The sequence below is a fragment of the Mobula hypostoma genome, chromosome 4 (assembly GCF_963921235.1).
Source record: "Mobula hypostoma chromosome 4, sMobHyp1.1, whole genome shotgun sequence".
Classification (NCBI taxonomy): domain Eukaryota; kingdom Metazoa; phylum Chordata; class Chondrichthyes; order Myliobatiformes; family Myliobatidae; genus Mobula; species Mobula hypostoma.
Window position 1 is genome coordinate 159,432,461 of NC_086100.1, and position 16,251 is coordinate 159,448,711.

The 16,251-nt window shown below is 43.4% G+C and overlaps 1 protein-coding gene across 5 annotated transcripts in view; it reads left to right on the plus strand.

Annotated features, from left to right (window-relative positions):
• LOC134345717 (probable E3 ubiquitin-protein ligase HERC3) overlaps nucleotides 1-16,251 on the plus strand; it is a 106,591-nt gene that overhangs the window by 74,627 nt on the left and 15,713 nt on the right. For all 5 annotated transcript variants that reach the window (XM_063046832.1, XM_063046831.1, XM_063046833.1 and 2 more), the window contains 2 exons: nucleotides 8,462-8,605; nucleotides 15,861-16,027. In XM_063046832.1, coding sequence (XP_062902902.1) covers nucleotides 8,462-8,605; nucleotides 15,861-16,027 — 311 coding nt within the window. The remainder of the gene's footprint in view (nucleotides 1-8,461; nucleotides 8,606-15,860; nucleotides 16,028-16,251) is intronic.

Here is a 16,251-nt window from a genome sequence, read left to right on the forward strand (position 1 = left end):
CAAAGATCAATAGAATTTGGCATGATTTGGAGGACTGGAAAATTGCTGATGTCATTCCATTGCTTCGATTGGCATGTCTCTAGAGTGAGGGGTTTAGATGGTGTGGAGTTTGTTAGGTGTGTTCAAGAAGGTTTCTTGACACAATATGTAGATAAGCCTACAAGAGGAGAGGCTGTACTTGATCTGGTATTGGGAAATGAACCTGGTCAGGTGTCAGATCTCTCAGTGGGTGAGCATTTTGGAGATAATGATCACAATTCTATGTCTTTTGCCATAGCATCAGAGAGGGATAGGAAGAGACAAGTTAGGAAAGCGTTTAATTGGAGTTAGGGAAAATATGAGGCTATCAGGCAAGAACTTGGAAGCATAAATTGGGAACCGATATTTACAGGGAAATGTATGGAAGAAATGTGGCAAATGTTCAGGGGATATTTGCATGGAGTTCTGCATAGGTACATTCCAATGAGACAGGAAAAGGATGGTAGGGTACAGGAACCGTGGTGTACAAAGGCTGTTGTAAATCTAGTCAAGAAGAAAAGAAGAGCTTACGAAAGGTTCAAAAAACTTGGTAATGATAGAGATCTAGAAAATTATAAGGCTAGCAAGAAGGAGCTTAAGAAAGAAATTAGGAGAGCCAGAAGGGGCCATGAGAAGGATTTGGTGGACGGGATTAGGGAAAACCCCAAGGCATTCTATAAGTATGTGAAGAGCAAGAGGATAAGATGTGAGAGAATAGGACCAGTCAAGTGTGACAGTGGAAAAATGTGTATGGAACTGGAGGAGATAGCAGAGATACTTAATGAGTACTTTGCTTCAGTACTCACTACGGAAAAGGATCTTGGCGATTGCAGGGATGACTTGCAGTGGACTGAAAAGCTTGAGCATGTGGATATTAAGAAAGAGGATGTGCTGGAGCTTTTGGAAAGTATCAAGTTGGATAAGTCACTGGGACCAGATGAGATGTACCCCAGGCTACTTTGGGAGGCAAGGGAGGAGATTGTTGAGCCTTTGGCGATGATCTTTGCATCATCAATGGGGACGGGAGAGGTTCCGGAGGATTGGAGGGTTGCGGATGTTGTTCCATTATTCAACAAAAAGAGTCGAGATAACCGAGGAAATTATAGACCAGTGAGTCTTACTTCAGTGGTTGGTAAGTTGATGAAGAAGATCCTGAGAGGCAGGATTTATGAACATTTGGAGAGGTATAATATGATTAGGAGCAGTCAGCACGGCCTTGTCAAGGGCAGGTCGTGCCTTACGAGCCTGATTGAATTTTTTGAGGATGTGACTAAACACATTGACGAAGGTAGATGTAGTATATATGGATTTCAGCAAGGCATTTGACAAGGTACCCCATGCAAGGCTTATTGAGAAAGCAAGGAGGCATAGGATCCGGGGGGACATTGCTTTGTGGATCCAGAACTGGCTTGCCATGGAAGGCAAAGGGTGGTTATAGCCGGGTCCTATTCTGCATGGAGGTCAGTCACCAGTGGTGTGCCTCAGGGATCTGTTCTGGGACCCCTACTCTTCGTGATGTTTATAAATGACCTGGATTAGGAAGTGGAGGCGTGGGTTAGTAAATTTGCTGATGACACAAAGGTTGGAGGTGTTGTGGATAGTGTGGAGGGCTGTCAGAGGTTTCAGCGGGACATTGATAGGATGCAGAACTGGGCTGAGAAGTGGCAGATGGAGTTCAACCCAGGTAAGTGTGAGTTGGTTCATTTTGGTAGGTCAAATATGATGACAGAATACAGTATTAATGGTAAGACTCTTGGCAGTGTGGAGGATCAGAGGATCTTGGGGTCTGAGTCCATAGGACACTCAAAGCTGCTACACAGGTTGACTCTGTGGTTAAGAAGACATATGGTGCATTGGCCATCATCGATTGTGTGATTGAGTTTAAGAGCCGAGAGGTAATGTTGTAGCTATATAGGACCCTGGTCAGACCCCACTTGGAATACTGTGCTCATTTCTGGTTGCTTCACTATAGGAAGGACGTGGAAACCATAGAAAGGGTCCAGAGAGATTTACAAGGATGTTGCCTGGATTGGGGAGCACGCGTTATGAGAGTAAGTTGAGTGAACTCGGCCTTTTTTCCTTGGAGCGACGGGGGATGAGAGCTGACCTGATAGAGGTGTATAAGATGACGCGAGACATTGATCATATGGATAGTCAGAGGCTTTTTCCCAGGGCTGAATTGGTTGCCACAAGAGAACACAGTTTTAAGGTGCTTGGAAGCAGGTACAGAGGAGATGTTGGGGTAAGTTTTTTACGCAGAGAGTGGTGAGTGCGTGGAATGGGCTGCCGGCGACAGTGGTGGAGGCAAATACAATAGGGTCTTATAAGAGGCTCCTGGACAGGGACATGGAGCTCAGAAGAATAGAGGGCTGTGGGTAACCCTAGGTAATTTCTAAGTTAAGGACATGTTCGGCACAGCTTTGTGGGCTGAAGGGCCTGTATTGTGCTGTAGGTTTTCTATGTTTCTAAGGGAGAGAGGCAGAAGAAAGGAAACTATACACCAGTTAGCCTGTCTTCAGTGGTTGCAAAGGTGTTGGAGTCGATTGTTAAGGATGTGGTTTTGGGGTACCTGGAGGCAAATGATAAAATAGGCTGTAGTCTGCATGGTTTCCTTACGGGAAAATCTTGCCCAAAAAATCTGTTGGAATTCTTTGAAGAAATAACAAGTAGGATAGATAATGGAATTACAGGAAAGTTACATACGTGGATAGGGCGTTGGCTGATTGGCAGGATGCATAGAGAGTGGGAATAAAAGGATCCTATTCTGGTTGGCTGCCGGTTACCAGTGGTGTTCCACAGGGGTCCGTGTTGGGGCTTCTTCTTTTGACGTTGTACATCAACGATTTGGATTATGGAATAGATGGCTTTGTGGCTAAGTTTGCTGACGATATGAAGATAGGTGGAGGGGCTGGTAGTGCTGAGGAAACAGAGAGTCTGCAGAGAGACTTGGATAGATTGGAAGAATGGGCAAAGAAGTGGCAAATGAAATACAATGTTGGAAAGTGTATGGTTATGCACTTTGGCAGAAGAAATAAATGGGCAGACTATTATTTAAATAGGGAGAGAATTCAAAGTTCTGAGATGCAACAGGACTTGGGAGTCCTCGTGCAGGATACCCTTAAGGTTAACCTCCAGATTGAGTCGGTGGTGAAGAAGGTGAATGCAATGTTGGCATTCATTTCTAAAGGAATAGAGTATAGGAGCAGGGATGTGATGTTGAGGCTCTATAAGGCACTGGTAAGACCTCACTTGGAGTACTGTGGGCAGTTTTGGTCTCCTTATTTAAGAAAGGATGTGCTGATGTTGGAGAGGGTACAGAGAATATTCACTAGAATGATTCTGGGAATGAGAGGGTTAACATATGAGGAACATTTGCCTGCTCTTGGACTGTATTCCTTGGAGTTTAGAAGAATGAGGGGGGACCTCATAGAAACATTTCGAATGTTGAAAGGCATGGACAGAGTGGATGTGGCAAAGTTGTTTCCCATGGTGGGGGAGTCTAGAACAAGAGGGCATGACTTAAGGATTGAAGAGTGCCCATTCAGAACAGAGATGTGAAGAAATTTTTTTAGCCAGAGGGTGCTGAATCTATGGAATTTGTTGCCACGGGCAGCAATGGAGGCCAAGTCATTGGGTGTATTTAAGGCAGAGATTGATAGGTATCTGAGTAGCCAGGGCATCAAAGGTTATGGTGAGAAGGCGGGGGGAGTGGGACTAAATGGGAGAATGGATCAGCTCATGATAAAATGGCGGAGCAGACTCAATGGGCCGAATGGCTGACTTCTGCTCCTTTGTCTTATGGTCTTATAAAGGAGAATCGGTTGATGTTGTATACTTGGATTTTCAGAAGTCCTTTGACAAGTTGCTTGACATAAGGCTGCTTAATAAGTTGAGGGAAGATTCCAGCATGGACTGAGTATTAGCTGATTGGCAGGAGGCAAAGAGTGGGAATAAAGGCGGCCTTTTCTGGTTGGCTGCTGGTGTTTCACAAGGGTCTGTGTTGGGACCATTTTTTTTTTACATTATATGTCAATGATTTGGATAACGGAATTGATAGCTTTATGGCCAAGTTTGTTGATGATACAAAGATAGGGCAGACAGCGTTGTAGAAGCAGTGTGTCTACAGAAGGACTTGTACAGATTAGGAGAGTGGGCAAAGAAGTAGCAGAAACAGATACAGTGGAGTACAATGTTGGGAAGTGTATGGTCATGCACTTTGGTAGAAGAAATAAAAGGGTAGACTATTCTCTAATTGGAGAGAAAATTCAGAAATACAAGGTGCAGATGGACTAGGGGTCCTTGTGTAGGATCACCTAAAGGTTAATTTGCAGGTTGATTTGGTGGTGAGGAAGGCACATGCGATGTTAGCATTCATTTCGAGAGGACTAGAATATAAAAGCAAGGATGTAATGTTGCAGCTTTAAAACGAACTTGTGCGGCCTTACTTGGAGTGTTGTGAGCAGATTTGGGCCCCTTGGAATGGATGTACTGACATTGAAGAAGGTTCACGGGAATGGTTCTAGGATTGAATGGCGTGTTGTATGAGGAGCGTTTGGAGAATGAGGAGAATGAGGGGTGACCTCATTGAAGAAGGTTCACGGGAATGATTCTAGGATTGAATGGCGTGTTGTATGAGGAGCGTTTGGAGAATGAGGAGAATGAGGGGTGACCTCATTGAAGCCTAGTGAATGGTGAAAAGCTCAATGGAGTGGATCTGGAGAGGATGTTCCCTATGGTGGGGGAGTCTAAGACCAGAGTACATAGTCTCAGAATAAAGAGATGACCATTTAGAACGGAGATGAGGAGGGAGTTTTTTTAGCCAGAGAGTGGTAAATCAGTGGAATTTCTTGCCATAGGTAGCTGTGGAGGCCAAGTCATTGGGTGTATTTAAGGCCGAGGTTGACAGTTAGGGCATTAAGAGTTACGAGAGAAGGCAGAAGACTGGGGCTGGGAGAGAAGCGGATCACCCATGATGAAATAGCAGAGCAGACTCAAAGAGCCAAATGGTCTAATTCTGTTCCCATATATTATGGTCAAACGTATAAGGCCCGAGTGGGGGTTTGAAATATTTCCCCTTGTGGGAGAATTGTGAATGACAGGACACAGTTAAAAGAAGAGGCCTGTTATTTAAGACTGAGGTGCATAGAAATTTATTCTCTCAGAGGGTAGTGAATCCCTGTAATTCTCTGCTCCTGAGAGTGTTTAGAGGCCACATCATTAGAAATATTTGATTAAGGAATAAAAGATTAAGGAATTGAATGGTATGGGGAACTGATGTAAAAGAGGAGTTAGGGCCAGCATAGATCAGCCATGATTATATCGAATGGCCCACGCCTGCTATTTTCTCATATTCTTGTGCCCTCTCAGCCTCCCTAAGAATTAGTTTTCAGTAGAAAGTTGGGGGCAGAGGGGAGGGAAATGGGTAGAACAAAGGGGATATCTCTGTCAAAATGAGACCAAATGTGCTGAGGTAGTGGCTAGGGGTAGATTAGGTTTCTCTGTCTGAGCTGCTTTTAGCAGGGCTATGGGGCACGCGCAGCAGGTCAACCTGTTCTAATGGAGAGCGAGATCGTGAGCCATGCTCACTGATGGATGACGGGCAGAAATGGTCGATTCTGACACAGCAAGTTAACTAAAGTTGGAAAATTCCATTTTGAGCCTTGTAGGTTGCAATGTCTGCTGTGGAAGATAAGAAGCTCTTTCTCAATGTTGTGCTGGGCCATGCTGTACTAATGCAGGAAACCACAGACAGAAAGGCCAGAGTAGGAGTGTTTAAAAATAACCTAATGTGGTTGTATCTCAGCCTGGTACGGTATCCACTCTACCCTACACCTTTAGAAACTTCAGAGAGTGGTAAACACTGCCTTGTTAATCACAGGCTCGTCATTTCCTTCTGTTCAATCTATCTTCATGGTGCATGAAGGCTAGTAGTATTGTCAAGGATGCCTGCCACTCTGGCTTCTGCCTTCCAGGAGAAGACAAGGTGAAGAGTCAAAGTTGAGTTTGTCATATCAACAAGTGCATGTATGCTCAACGCAATGAAAAACTTACTTGCAGCAGCGTCACAAGAATGTAGCATTGGAGACAAAGCATTCACAAAATTATACAAGAAAGAAATGACACAATTGGAACAAAAAAAAGCTAATTCCATTGTAGTGCAAAGGCAAAGTGGTCTTAGTGTTGCTATACTGAGGTAGTGATTTGGGTTCTACAGTGGTTCAGGAACCGAATGTTTGAAGGGTAGTAGCTATTCTTGAACCTGGTGGTGTGGGACTTTAGGCTTTTGTACCTCCTGCCACATGGTACCTGCAAGAAGATGCCATTGCTCAGATAGTGGGGATCTTTGGTGATAGATGTTGCCTTCTTGAGGTAGCATCTCATATACGATGGTGTGAGAAATGTGGCCTTGACGCATTGGATATAGGAGCTTGATAGCCCCGATGACCAGAGTCAAGAACATATTCTTCGTTACTGCTCTGTCGTCTTTCACATCTCCTTCCTTGTGTTGTGCCTCATTCCTGAACTCCTTAGTCCTACCTCTTCCATTATTGTCCCTATAGTATTTCATACTACCCAGGTTTGCACCACTATAGTTTACACCATTCCACAGTTTTACATTCATTGCTGTATTTATTGTAATACTGATTTATTTATTGGGTAGTGGGGTGGAGATATGTCTCTTCCAAAGGAAGTGTGTTATGAATCAGCAGCAATAGAGATAAATTTGAGTTGAGTTTTTATAAAATAAACAACGACATTTATTAACCTCTACTCAAATAAAAAAACATGGAACAGTAAATGAACGATTAACTTAAACAGATGTTAACAGCGTTATACTTCTATAGTTATCAAACGGTCGAACTTAAAGAAAATTCTCATCAAATCCCATTTAAGCACAGTCTTAAGGTGGTAGTTTAGTAAGTCCCTATGATTTATGGAATATCTGAGAGGAGAGACTTCCCGAACCTTGCGATGAAGAAAAGTCGAAACTGCTGATGCGGGTTCCAGCCGAGAAATACCTTTTCCGAAGTTATGATGCTGAATACGAGTTCTCAAATTAACTGACCTTTCTGCCGGAAGTGGTCATCACACAAAATACCCAAACCGTGTAAGGGTCGACAAAACATGCGTGCCACATACGGACGGTTCCAAATGTCAGTCACACCCATAATGTGCCAAATGCCGCTGGTTAACCCCAATCCCTCTGGGGTTCGTTCAGATTCTTCACTCTCACTCTCCCTTCTTCTCTGATGGCGTAACTACCAACGGTGAGTTCCCACCAAAACGAACTACGCAACAACTGCGGTCTCCCCTTATATACCAGTTAGAAGTTGCCATCATGTGACATCACATCACCCCACTATCACAAGACAATTACATCATTCTAATAGCATAAGACCATTACATCATTCCAATAGCATAAGACAATTACATCATATTCACAAGATACTCATGGGATATGTAACAGGTGTGAGGAGCTCCTTCCCTCTGCTAGACCACAGGTTTCCCTTGGGCAAAATGTAGCACCGGCTTAGCACACCCGCACCCCGATCAGGATCACATGAAGCCATGGGAGTAGATGGTGGGCAGTCATATGAGCAGCTGGATGGATATCACAAGTTTGGTTATGCGACCACTGTCGCCAGGCAGACAATCTCTTAAGAGTATTGATGATGGCTGGGGTGACCCGTCATGTAAAGACACTGCCCAGAAGAAGGCAATAGCAAACTACTTTACCTAGTTTTTGAATCTTTCGTACGCTCAAAAAAAAACGGAGGATGAGAGGTGACCTGATAGAGGTGTATAAGATGATGAGAGGCATTGATCGTGTGAAGAGGCTTTTTCTCAGGGATGAAATGGCTGCCACAAGGGGACACAGGTTTAAGGTGTTTTGGAGTAGGTACAGAGGAGATGTCATGGGTAAGTTTTTTACGCAGAGAGTGGTGAGTGCGTGGAATGGGCTGCTAGCAATGCTGGTGGAGGCAGATACGATAGGGTCTTTTAAGAGACTTTTGGATAGGTACATGGAGCTTAGAAAAATAGAGGGCTATAGGTAAGCCGAGTAATTTCTAAGGTAGGCACATGTTCGGCACAACTTTGTGGGCCAAAGGGCCTGTATTGTGCTGTAGGTTTTCTATGTTTCTACTTCTGTAGAAAAATTTGCCAAGAACAATCATGGTGAAAGACCATGATCGCCTACGTCATACAACAGGGCACCTACTGTTGATAATGATGTTTTTTTAAATCTTTGTATACTGTTTACTCTGAGCTTTACACGAGCAAAGAATTTCATTGCACCCTGATATATATAACAGCAAACTAATCTGAAATCTGAAATGTAACTTTTGTCTTCAGATCTTTCAGTGGGGCAGTTAGGATGGATGGCAGTGGAGGAAGAGTGAATGTGCCTGAATCTGACCCTGCTGACTTATTCCTGGTGCAGGTGGTGTTTCTGGGTGAGGAAGCAGTGGATGACGGAGGGGTGACGAAGGAATTCTTCCTGCTGCTCCTTAAGGAACTGCTGGATCCCAAGTATGGAATGTTTACCTACTACGAGCAGTCCAGACTTCTGTGGTTCTCAGAGAAAGTGAGTGTCTTCTTTGCCCTTCTGTCTGAAGCTGTGTGAGTGTTTCTTTCGGATTATAATCCTGTGAAGCATCAGGGCAGGTGTTAGCTAATCCATTCTGGCAGTCTGACTCTCAAGCTGATTCTACCATTTACTGAATCATGACTGATGGGTGTTTACTCACCTGCCTTATCTCTGTATCCCTTAACACCCTTTCTAAATAAAATCTGCTGTATAATTTTTATAACACTGAAGGAAGCCATTTGGCCCATCTTGTGACTGTCAGCTCCTAGTACAACAGGCCGCTGTCCATTTCTCAATACCCTTCAATCTATTCTCACTCAACTGCCTATCTTGTTTCTTCTTGAAGGAACTGGTTGATTTTCTTCCACCATTTCATCCAGCAGTTAATTACGGGTCATAACCAAACTGCATTTAAAAAGTTCTTGCTGTACCTTGCTATCTGTATCTTTTCCCTTTGGCCTGTGAATCTTTGCTGCTGGGAACAGTCTCCTTTGATTTTTGCTAAATAAATCCCTCTTGATCCTGTCAACTTGCCTCAACTCTGCTCTCAACCTCCTTTGTGGCAGGAAGAACAACTTTTAATTTCTGAAATCTGAAGTCTCTCCTCTCTAGAAGTATTCTGGAAAGTCTTTTCTTCACCCTGTTTGAAATCTCCACATCTTTCCTAGTCAATTTCAACTTTAACTGTTCCATTGTTCACCAATTGCAACAACAGCTCCTCCTTCAAGTCTCCCTGCTCTGAACTAACTCCTCAGCGGTACTTTGGAGAAGGTAACCTACGGATCAAATGGAAGCCAATGTGACAAATTTAACATTATACTTTTTCTCTTTTCTGCCTTGAGTTAATTTTTCTCAGAAAAGCTTATCTTTTCAGTCACTCTGCACTATTCCCTGTCATAATAAAGTCTACATTTTGGCCTCTCGGTATTTTGAACAGGTAGTTATTGGATTGATTAAAGGCCATGGTTTGGGTTCCCAGAGACGGTCTCTGTAGATTTTCCTTTTGTCACCCTGATGTATCTCATATTTATTATTAAATTGAAGGAGGATATTCAGCCCTTTGAATCCTTGCTGGCATTTGGAACATTCCTATAAGCTCTATTTCCCACTTATTCCCCTGAAATCTGTTCTCTCTCTCTCAAGACCATAAGACATAAGAGCAGAATTAGGCCATTCAGCCCATCGAGTCTGCTCCACCATTCTATCATGGCTGATCCCGGATCCCACTCAACCCCATACAGCTGCCTTCTCACCGCATTCTTTGATGCCCTGACCGATCAAGAAACCTTAACCATACACATGGACTTGGCCTCCAGCGCAGTCTGTGGCAGAGCATTCCACAGATTTACTACTTTCTAACTAAAAAAAAAATTCCTCCTTACCTCTGTTCTGAACAGTTGCCCCTCAATTTTGAAGCTGTGCCCTCTAGTTCGGGATACCCCCACCATAGGAAACATCTTCTCCACATCCACTTGATCCAGTCCTTTCAACATTCGGTAGGTTTCAATGAGATCCCCCTGCATTCTTCTAAATACAGGCCCAAAGCGGCCAAACGCTCCTCATATGTTATCCCCTTCATTCTTGGAATCATCCTCACTGAGATATGGGGCCCAAAACTGTTGACAATACTCTAAGTACAGCCTGACTAATGCCTTATAAAGGCTCTGCATTAGCTCCTTGTTTTTATATTCTATTCTCCTTGAAGTGAATGTCAGCATTGCCTTTGCTTTCTTTACCATAGACTGAACCTGTAAATTAACCTTCTGGGAGTCATGCACGAAGACTCCTAAGTCCCCCTGCACCTCTGATGTTTGAACCTTCTCCCCATTTAGAAAATGGTTCCTTTTACCAAAATGCATTATCATACATTTCCCAACACTGTATTCCATCTGCTACTTTTTTGCCCATTCTTCCAATTTGTCTAAGTCCTGCTGCAATCACATTGCTTCCTCAGCACTACCTACCCCTCCACCTATCTTCACATCATCTGCAAACTTTGCCACAAAGCCATCAATTCCATTAACTAAATCACTGACAAACAATGTGAAAAGCAGCGGTCCCAATACTGACCCCTGAAGAACACCACTAGTCACCAGCAGCCAACCAGAAAAGACCCCTTTTACTCCCACTTGCTGCCTCCTGCCTATCAGTCATTCTGCTATCCCTGGCAGTATCTTTCCTGTAACGCCATAGGATTTTACCTTGTTAAGCAGCCTAATGTGTGGCCTCTTATCAAACACCTCCTGAAAGTCCAAGTAAATGACATCCACTGCCTCTCCTTTGTCCACCCTGCTTGTAACTTCCTTGAAGAACTCTAACAGGTATGTCAGGTTTCCCTTAACACAAACATGCTGACTTTACCTCATCCTTGATAATATACTCCAACACTTTCCCAACCACTGAGGTTAGGCTAACTGGCCTATAATTTCCTTTCTTTTGCCTTTCTCCTGTCTTAAAGAGTGGATTGACATTTGCCATCTTCCAGTCCTCTGGGGCCATGCCAGAATCAAGTGATTCTTGAAAGATCATGACCAATGCATCCATTAGCTCTTCAGCAACCTCTCTCAGGACTCTGGGATGGAGGCCATCTGGCCCAGTTGACTTATCCATTGTAAGGCGTTTGATAAAAGTGCTTTTATCACAAAGCACTTTTTACTTTGTAATAGCAATGCCACTCACACCTGCTCCCTGACACTCACAGACGTCTGCACACTGCTAGTGTCTTCATTGTGGAAGACAGATGCAAAGTACCCATTAAATCCATCTGCTATTTCTTTGTCCCATTTGCTACCTCACCAGCATTATTTTCCAGTGGTCCAATATCAACCCTCACCTCCTGTTTACTCTTTATATAACCAAAAAAACTTTTGGTATCCTGCTTTATATTGTTGTCTAATCTGCCCTTCTATATCATCTTTTCCCTTCTTAGAGCTTTTTTAGTTGCCTTTTGTTGGATTTTAAGAACTTCCCAATCATCCAACTTCTCACTCATTTTTGCTATCTCATATGCTCTTTCCTTGGCTTTTATGCAGTCCATAGCTTCCTTTGTCAGCCACAGTTGCCTATTCCTGCCATTTGAGAACTCCTTCCTCTGTGGGGCATATCTGTCCTGTGCCTTGTGAACTATTCCCAGAAACTTCAGCCATCTCTGCCCTGCCGTCATCCCCGCCAATATCCTCCTCCAATCCACCTGGGCAAGCTTCTCTCTCATGCCACTGTAATTTCCTTTATTCTGTTGCAATACATGTGAGTTATACTTCTCCCTCTCAAATTGCAGTATGAGTTCAATCATATTATGAACGCTGCCTCCAAAGGGTTCCTTTGCGTTAAGCTCCCTAATAAGATCAGGGTTATTACACAACACCCAATCTATGATGGCCTTTCCCCGAGAAAGCTCAAGCACAAGCTGCTCTAAAAAGCCATCTCGTAGGTATTCAACATTTTCCCTCTTTTGCGATCTGACACCAACCTGATTTTCACAATCCACTTGTATATAGAGGTCCTCTAGTGCAATTGTGTCATTACCTTTATTACATCTCTTTTCCAGCTCCCTTAGCAATCTCAACCCCACATCTTGACTACTATTTGGAGGCCTATATAAAATTCCCATAATTTTTTTTTCACCCTTGCAATTTCTTAACTCCACCCACGAAGATTCAACATTCTCTGATCCTATGTCACCTCTTTCTAAAGATGTAATTTCACCTCTTACCAACAGAGCCACAATACCGCTCATGCCTTCCTGCCTGTTCTTTCGATACAAAGTATATCCTTTGATGTTAAACTCCCAACTATGGCCTTCTTTCAGCCACGGCTCGGTGAAGCCCATAATATCACACCAACCAATCTGTAATTGCGCCACGAGTTCATCCACCTTATTCCAAATGCTACGCACATTTAAATACAGCACCTTCAATCCCGCATTCTTCGCTCTTTTGAATTTTGCCTCTGAGTTACAATTTACCTCTTTGCTCTGTCTGCATTTGTACCCAGTAATCTTGTCCACATTCATGTTACACATATCATCTACTTGTAAACCTGCTGGCTCATCCTCAGCTCTATCATCCTGATTCCCACCCACTGCCATGTTAGTTTAAACCACTTCCAACAGCTCTGGTAAATCTGCCCAAAAGGATATTGGTCCCCCACGGATTCAAGTGCAACCCGTCCCTTTTGTACGGGTCCATCCTGTCCCAGAAGAGGTCCCAGTTATCCAGAAATCTGAATCCCTGCCCCTTGTTCCAATTCTTCAGCCGCACATTTATCTGTCACCTCATTCTGTTCCTCACTGTCGTGTGGCACAGGCAGCAGTCCTGAGATTACTACCCTTGAGATCCTGCTTCTCAGCTTCCTTCCTAACTCCCTATATTTTTTCAGGACCTCCTCCCTTTTCTTCCCATATCGTTGGTACCAATGTGTACAATGCCCTCCCTTTGAAGGATATTGTTGGATGCAAACAGAAACATCTTAGACCCTGGAACCTGGGAGGCAAAATGCTATCCGTGTTTTCTTTTTGCGTCCACAGAATTGCTTATCTGTCCCCCTGACTATAGAGTCCTCTATTACTACTGCCATCCTCTTCAGTTCCCTACCCTTCTGAGCCACAGGGCCAGACTTAGTGCCAGAGGCACAGCCACTGTTGCTTCCCCATGTAGGTCGTCACCCCCAACAGTACTCAAAATGGTGTACTTATTGTTGAGGGGGATGTCCACAGGTGTTCCCTCCACTACCTGCCCATTAACTCTTCACCAAAGTTCTTACTATTCATCTGCACTCGGGGCAATTAACCGAACAATCTGCCCTCCTTTGGGATGTGGGAGAAAACCAGAACACCTGGATGAAACCCACACTGTCACAGGGAGAACATGCAGACTCCACAAAGGCAGTGCCCAGAGTCAAGTTTGAACCTGGGTTGCTGGAACTGTGCATCAGCAGAACTCTCTGCTGTGCTATCCTGCATTCTAAATCTTCTCCATTCAAAAGAAATTTAAAGAAGGTTGATTTTTTTAATGACGCATATAACCTCAGTCCTGGAATCAATCTACATAGTACCTCTATTTAACCATTTTTTAATATGGAAACTAGAGCTGGCCACAACATCCAATAATTTAAAAGGAAGTCTTGTGAAGCTAAGATGGCTGAAATGTTAAATTGCTTGTGCATTGATTTTTAACGGTCGGGTAAAGAGAGAAGTGGGCTGTTTAGTGACGTGAGTTACCGTGGAACAAAGTATGGATTGAACTGTGTCATTGATGTGTCATCTGCCCAGATATAGAGCAGGAATATTGAAGGACTTGCAGTACAAGGAAACATAATCAAAATGCAGATGCCAGAATCTGAAACAAAAACATAAATTGTCAGCTAGCCAAATAGCATCTATTGAAAAAGAAACCAGTTCTGATAAAGGATCTTGGACCCAAAACATTAGCTGGTTTCTCTTTCTGATTATGCTGCTTGGCTGGCTCAGTTCTTCCAGACATTCTGTTGTTATTGACGTCAATTTCACTTCCTTTTCTGCCTCGGTGACTGGATTAAACTGTTGGTCTAGTCTTCTGACATGGTTGGGTGGTAGAATAGGGTGGGTACTAGGTAGCAGAGTGAGGAACATCTGAGGGAGATAGATGATGGCAGGATCAGGCCCTAGCTTTCAGTGTATGAAAGGAGATTCACCATGGCAACTGAATATAAAGACCCAGCATTAAATGTTAATATTGACAATGGTGCCCATAAAAATATTGGGTTACTATAAAACTGTACGTGGTTCACTATGCCCTTTGGACAAGGTAATCCACTGTCCCAACCTCTCTGGCTTGTATGTGACTCTAGATCAACACCATTGAAGTTATTCTTACCTGCTCTCCTAAAAGCCTCACAAAACCACTGGATTCAAGAGCAATTGGGGACAAGCAATAAATGCTGTCTTCCTTGTAAATGAATGAACAACTGACTTGGGAACACTGACAGTGCTTCACCGTAAGGCCGTAGCATCCTTTCAACACCATTCGATTAATTTGCTCTTGGACTGTTACCAAAGCTGCAGTATGTTTACTCGTATTTTATATGAAACTGAATGTTTGCAGCAAGTGTAGTCGAGCTCTGAGTTCCACTAATCTGACTGACCTGCTGAGCCGGTTCAGGACCCTTTAAGAGTTAACCACATTGGTAGCTTGATTGGTTAAGATCAACAGATTTTCTTCCCCCAAAGGAATTAGATGATTAATTTTGACGCGGTCATTACTGGTAATACTAGTTCACGTTTACTGTCATCGGTATACATACCCGGGCTATAAACACCATGAAAGTGAACCTTTTGCAGCAGCATCACACATGTTATAAGCATGACAAATATAAATTAAACTTAAATTCACATAATTTACATGACAAAAATGCACAAAAAACATAACCACATTAGTGCAAGTTGAGGGAACTATAGTCCGAGGTAGAAATAGGTCAGTTTAAGAACCTGCTAGCAGTGGGGAAGAAGCCATTGTTGAACCTTGAGGCCTGGGTCTTCAGGCTCCTGTACCTCATGCATGATGGCAGCATCGAGAAAAGGGCTGAGCTTGGATGTTAGAGATACTTAGTGGCTGATGTTGTCTTCCTGAGACATAGCCTCTTGTAGAACTCCTCAATGGAGGGGAGAGTTTTACCCATGATGAAACTGGCTGAGTCCGCCATTTTCTGTAGCCTCATTGTAGTTTTATATTCCAGATTTATTCAGTTACTTAATCTTAAATTCCTCACGTACCACAGTGAGTAGTTACACCTCTGGTTGCTAGTCTTGTAACTCTACTGCTATTGAACCTTGGAGTTTTTTTTTTACTGCCTAGGATCAAAAGAAGTTGCAGAGTAATAAACGCAGCTCAGTCCATCATGAAGACCAGTTTCTCTTCCATGGACTCTCATTCTCCCCCCCCCCCACCACCACTTCCGTTAGGCAGAAGATACTAAAGCTGGAGAACAAGTCCCACGAGGTGTAAGGACAGATTTTATTCCGCTGTTTTTAGACTCTTGAACAAGTCTCTTATACAAGAAAGATGAATTCTTAATCTCTAACTGCCTTGTCATTCCCCTTGCACTTTATATGTCTACCTGTAACAGTAACACTACAATCTGCATTCCGTTATCGTGCTCCTTTTGTTCTGCCTCACTGCACTTGTTTGTATGGAATGCCATGCAAAACAACTGCTTTTCACTGTATCTTGTTGCAAGTGACTATACTGAACAACTTCTGACCTTTCCTGCACTGCAGACATTTGTGGAGTTGAACTGGTTCCACCTGATTGGGATCCTGTGTGGCCTGGCCATTTATAATTTCACAGTGGTAGACCTTCGCTTTCCACTTGTGCTGTACAAAAAACTGTTGAATGTGCCACCTTCCCTGGAGGACCTGAAAGAGCTCTCCCCCACAGAGGCCAGGTGAGTCCAGTGCTTAAGTCTTGCATTCCTAGTGCATGATGTTGCCTGGGACAGAATTTTTGCTTTGGGCACAGTTTCAGCCTTCAGAAGAAAGTTTCACTTTTTCTTTCGTCCAAATGTAAAATCCACTTTGAGACAGTGGCATTGTGTTTTTAAAAAATATTTAATTGAATAAAATGTGGCTTCAGTATGCTTCGATGTATTTGACAATATTAACTTCTTGC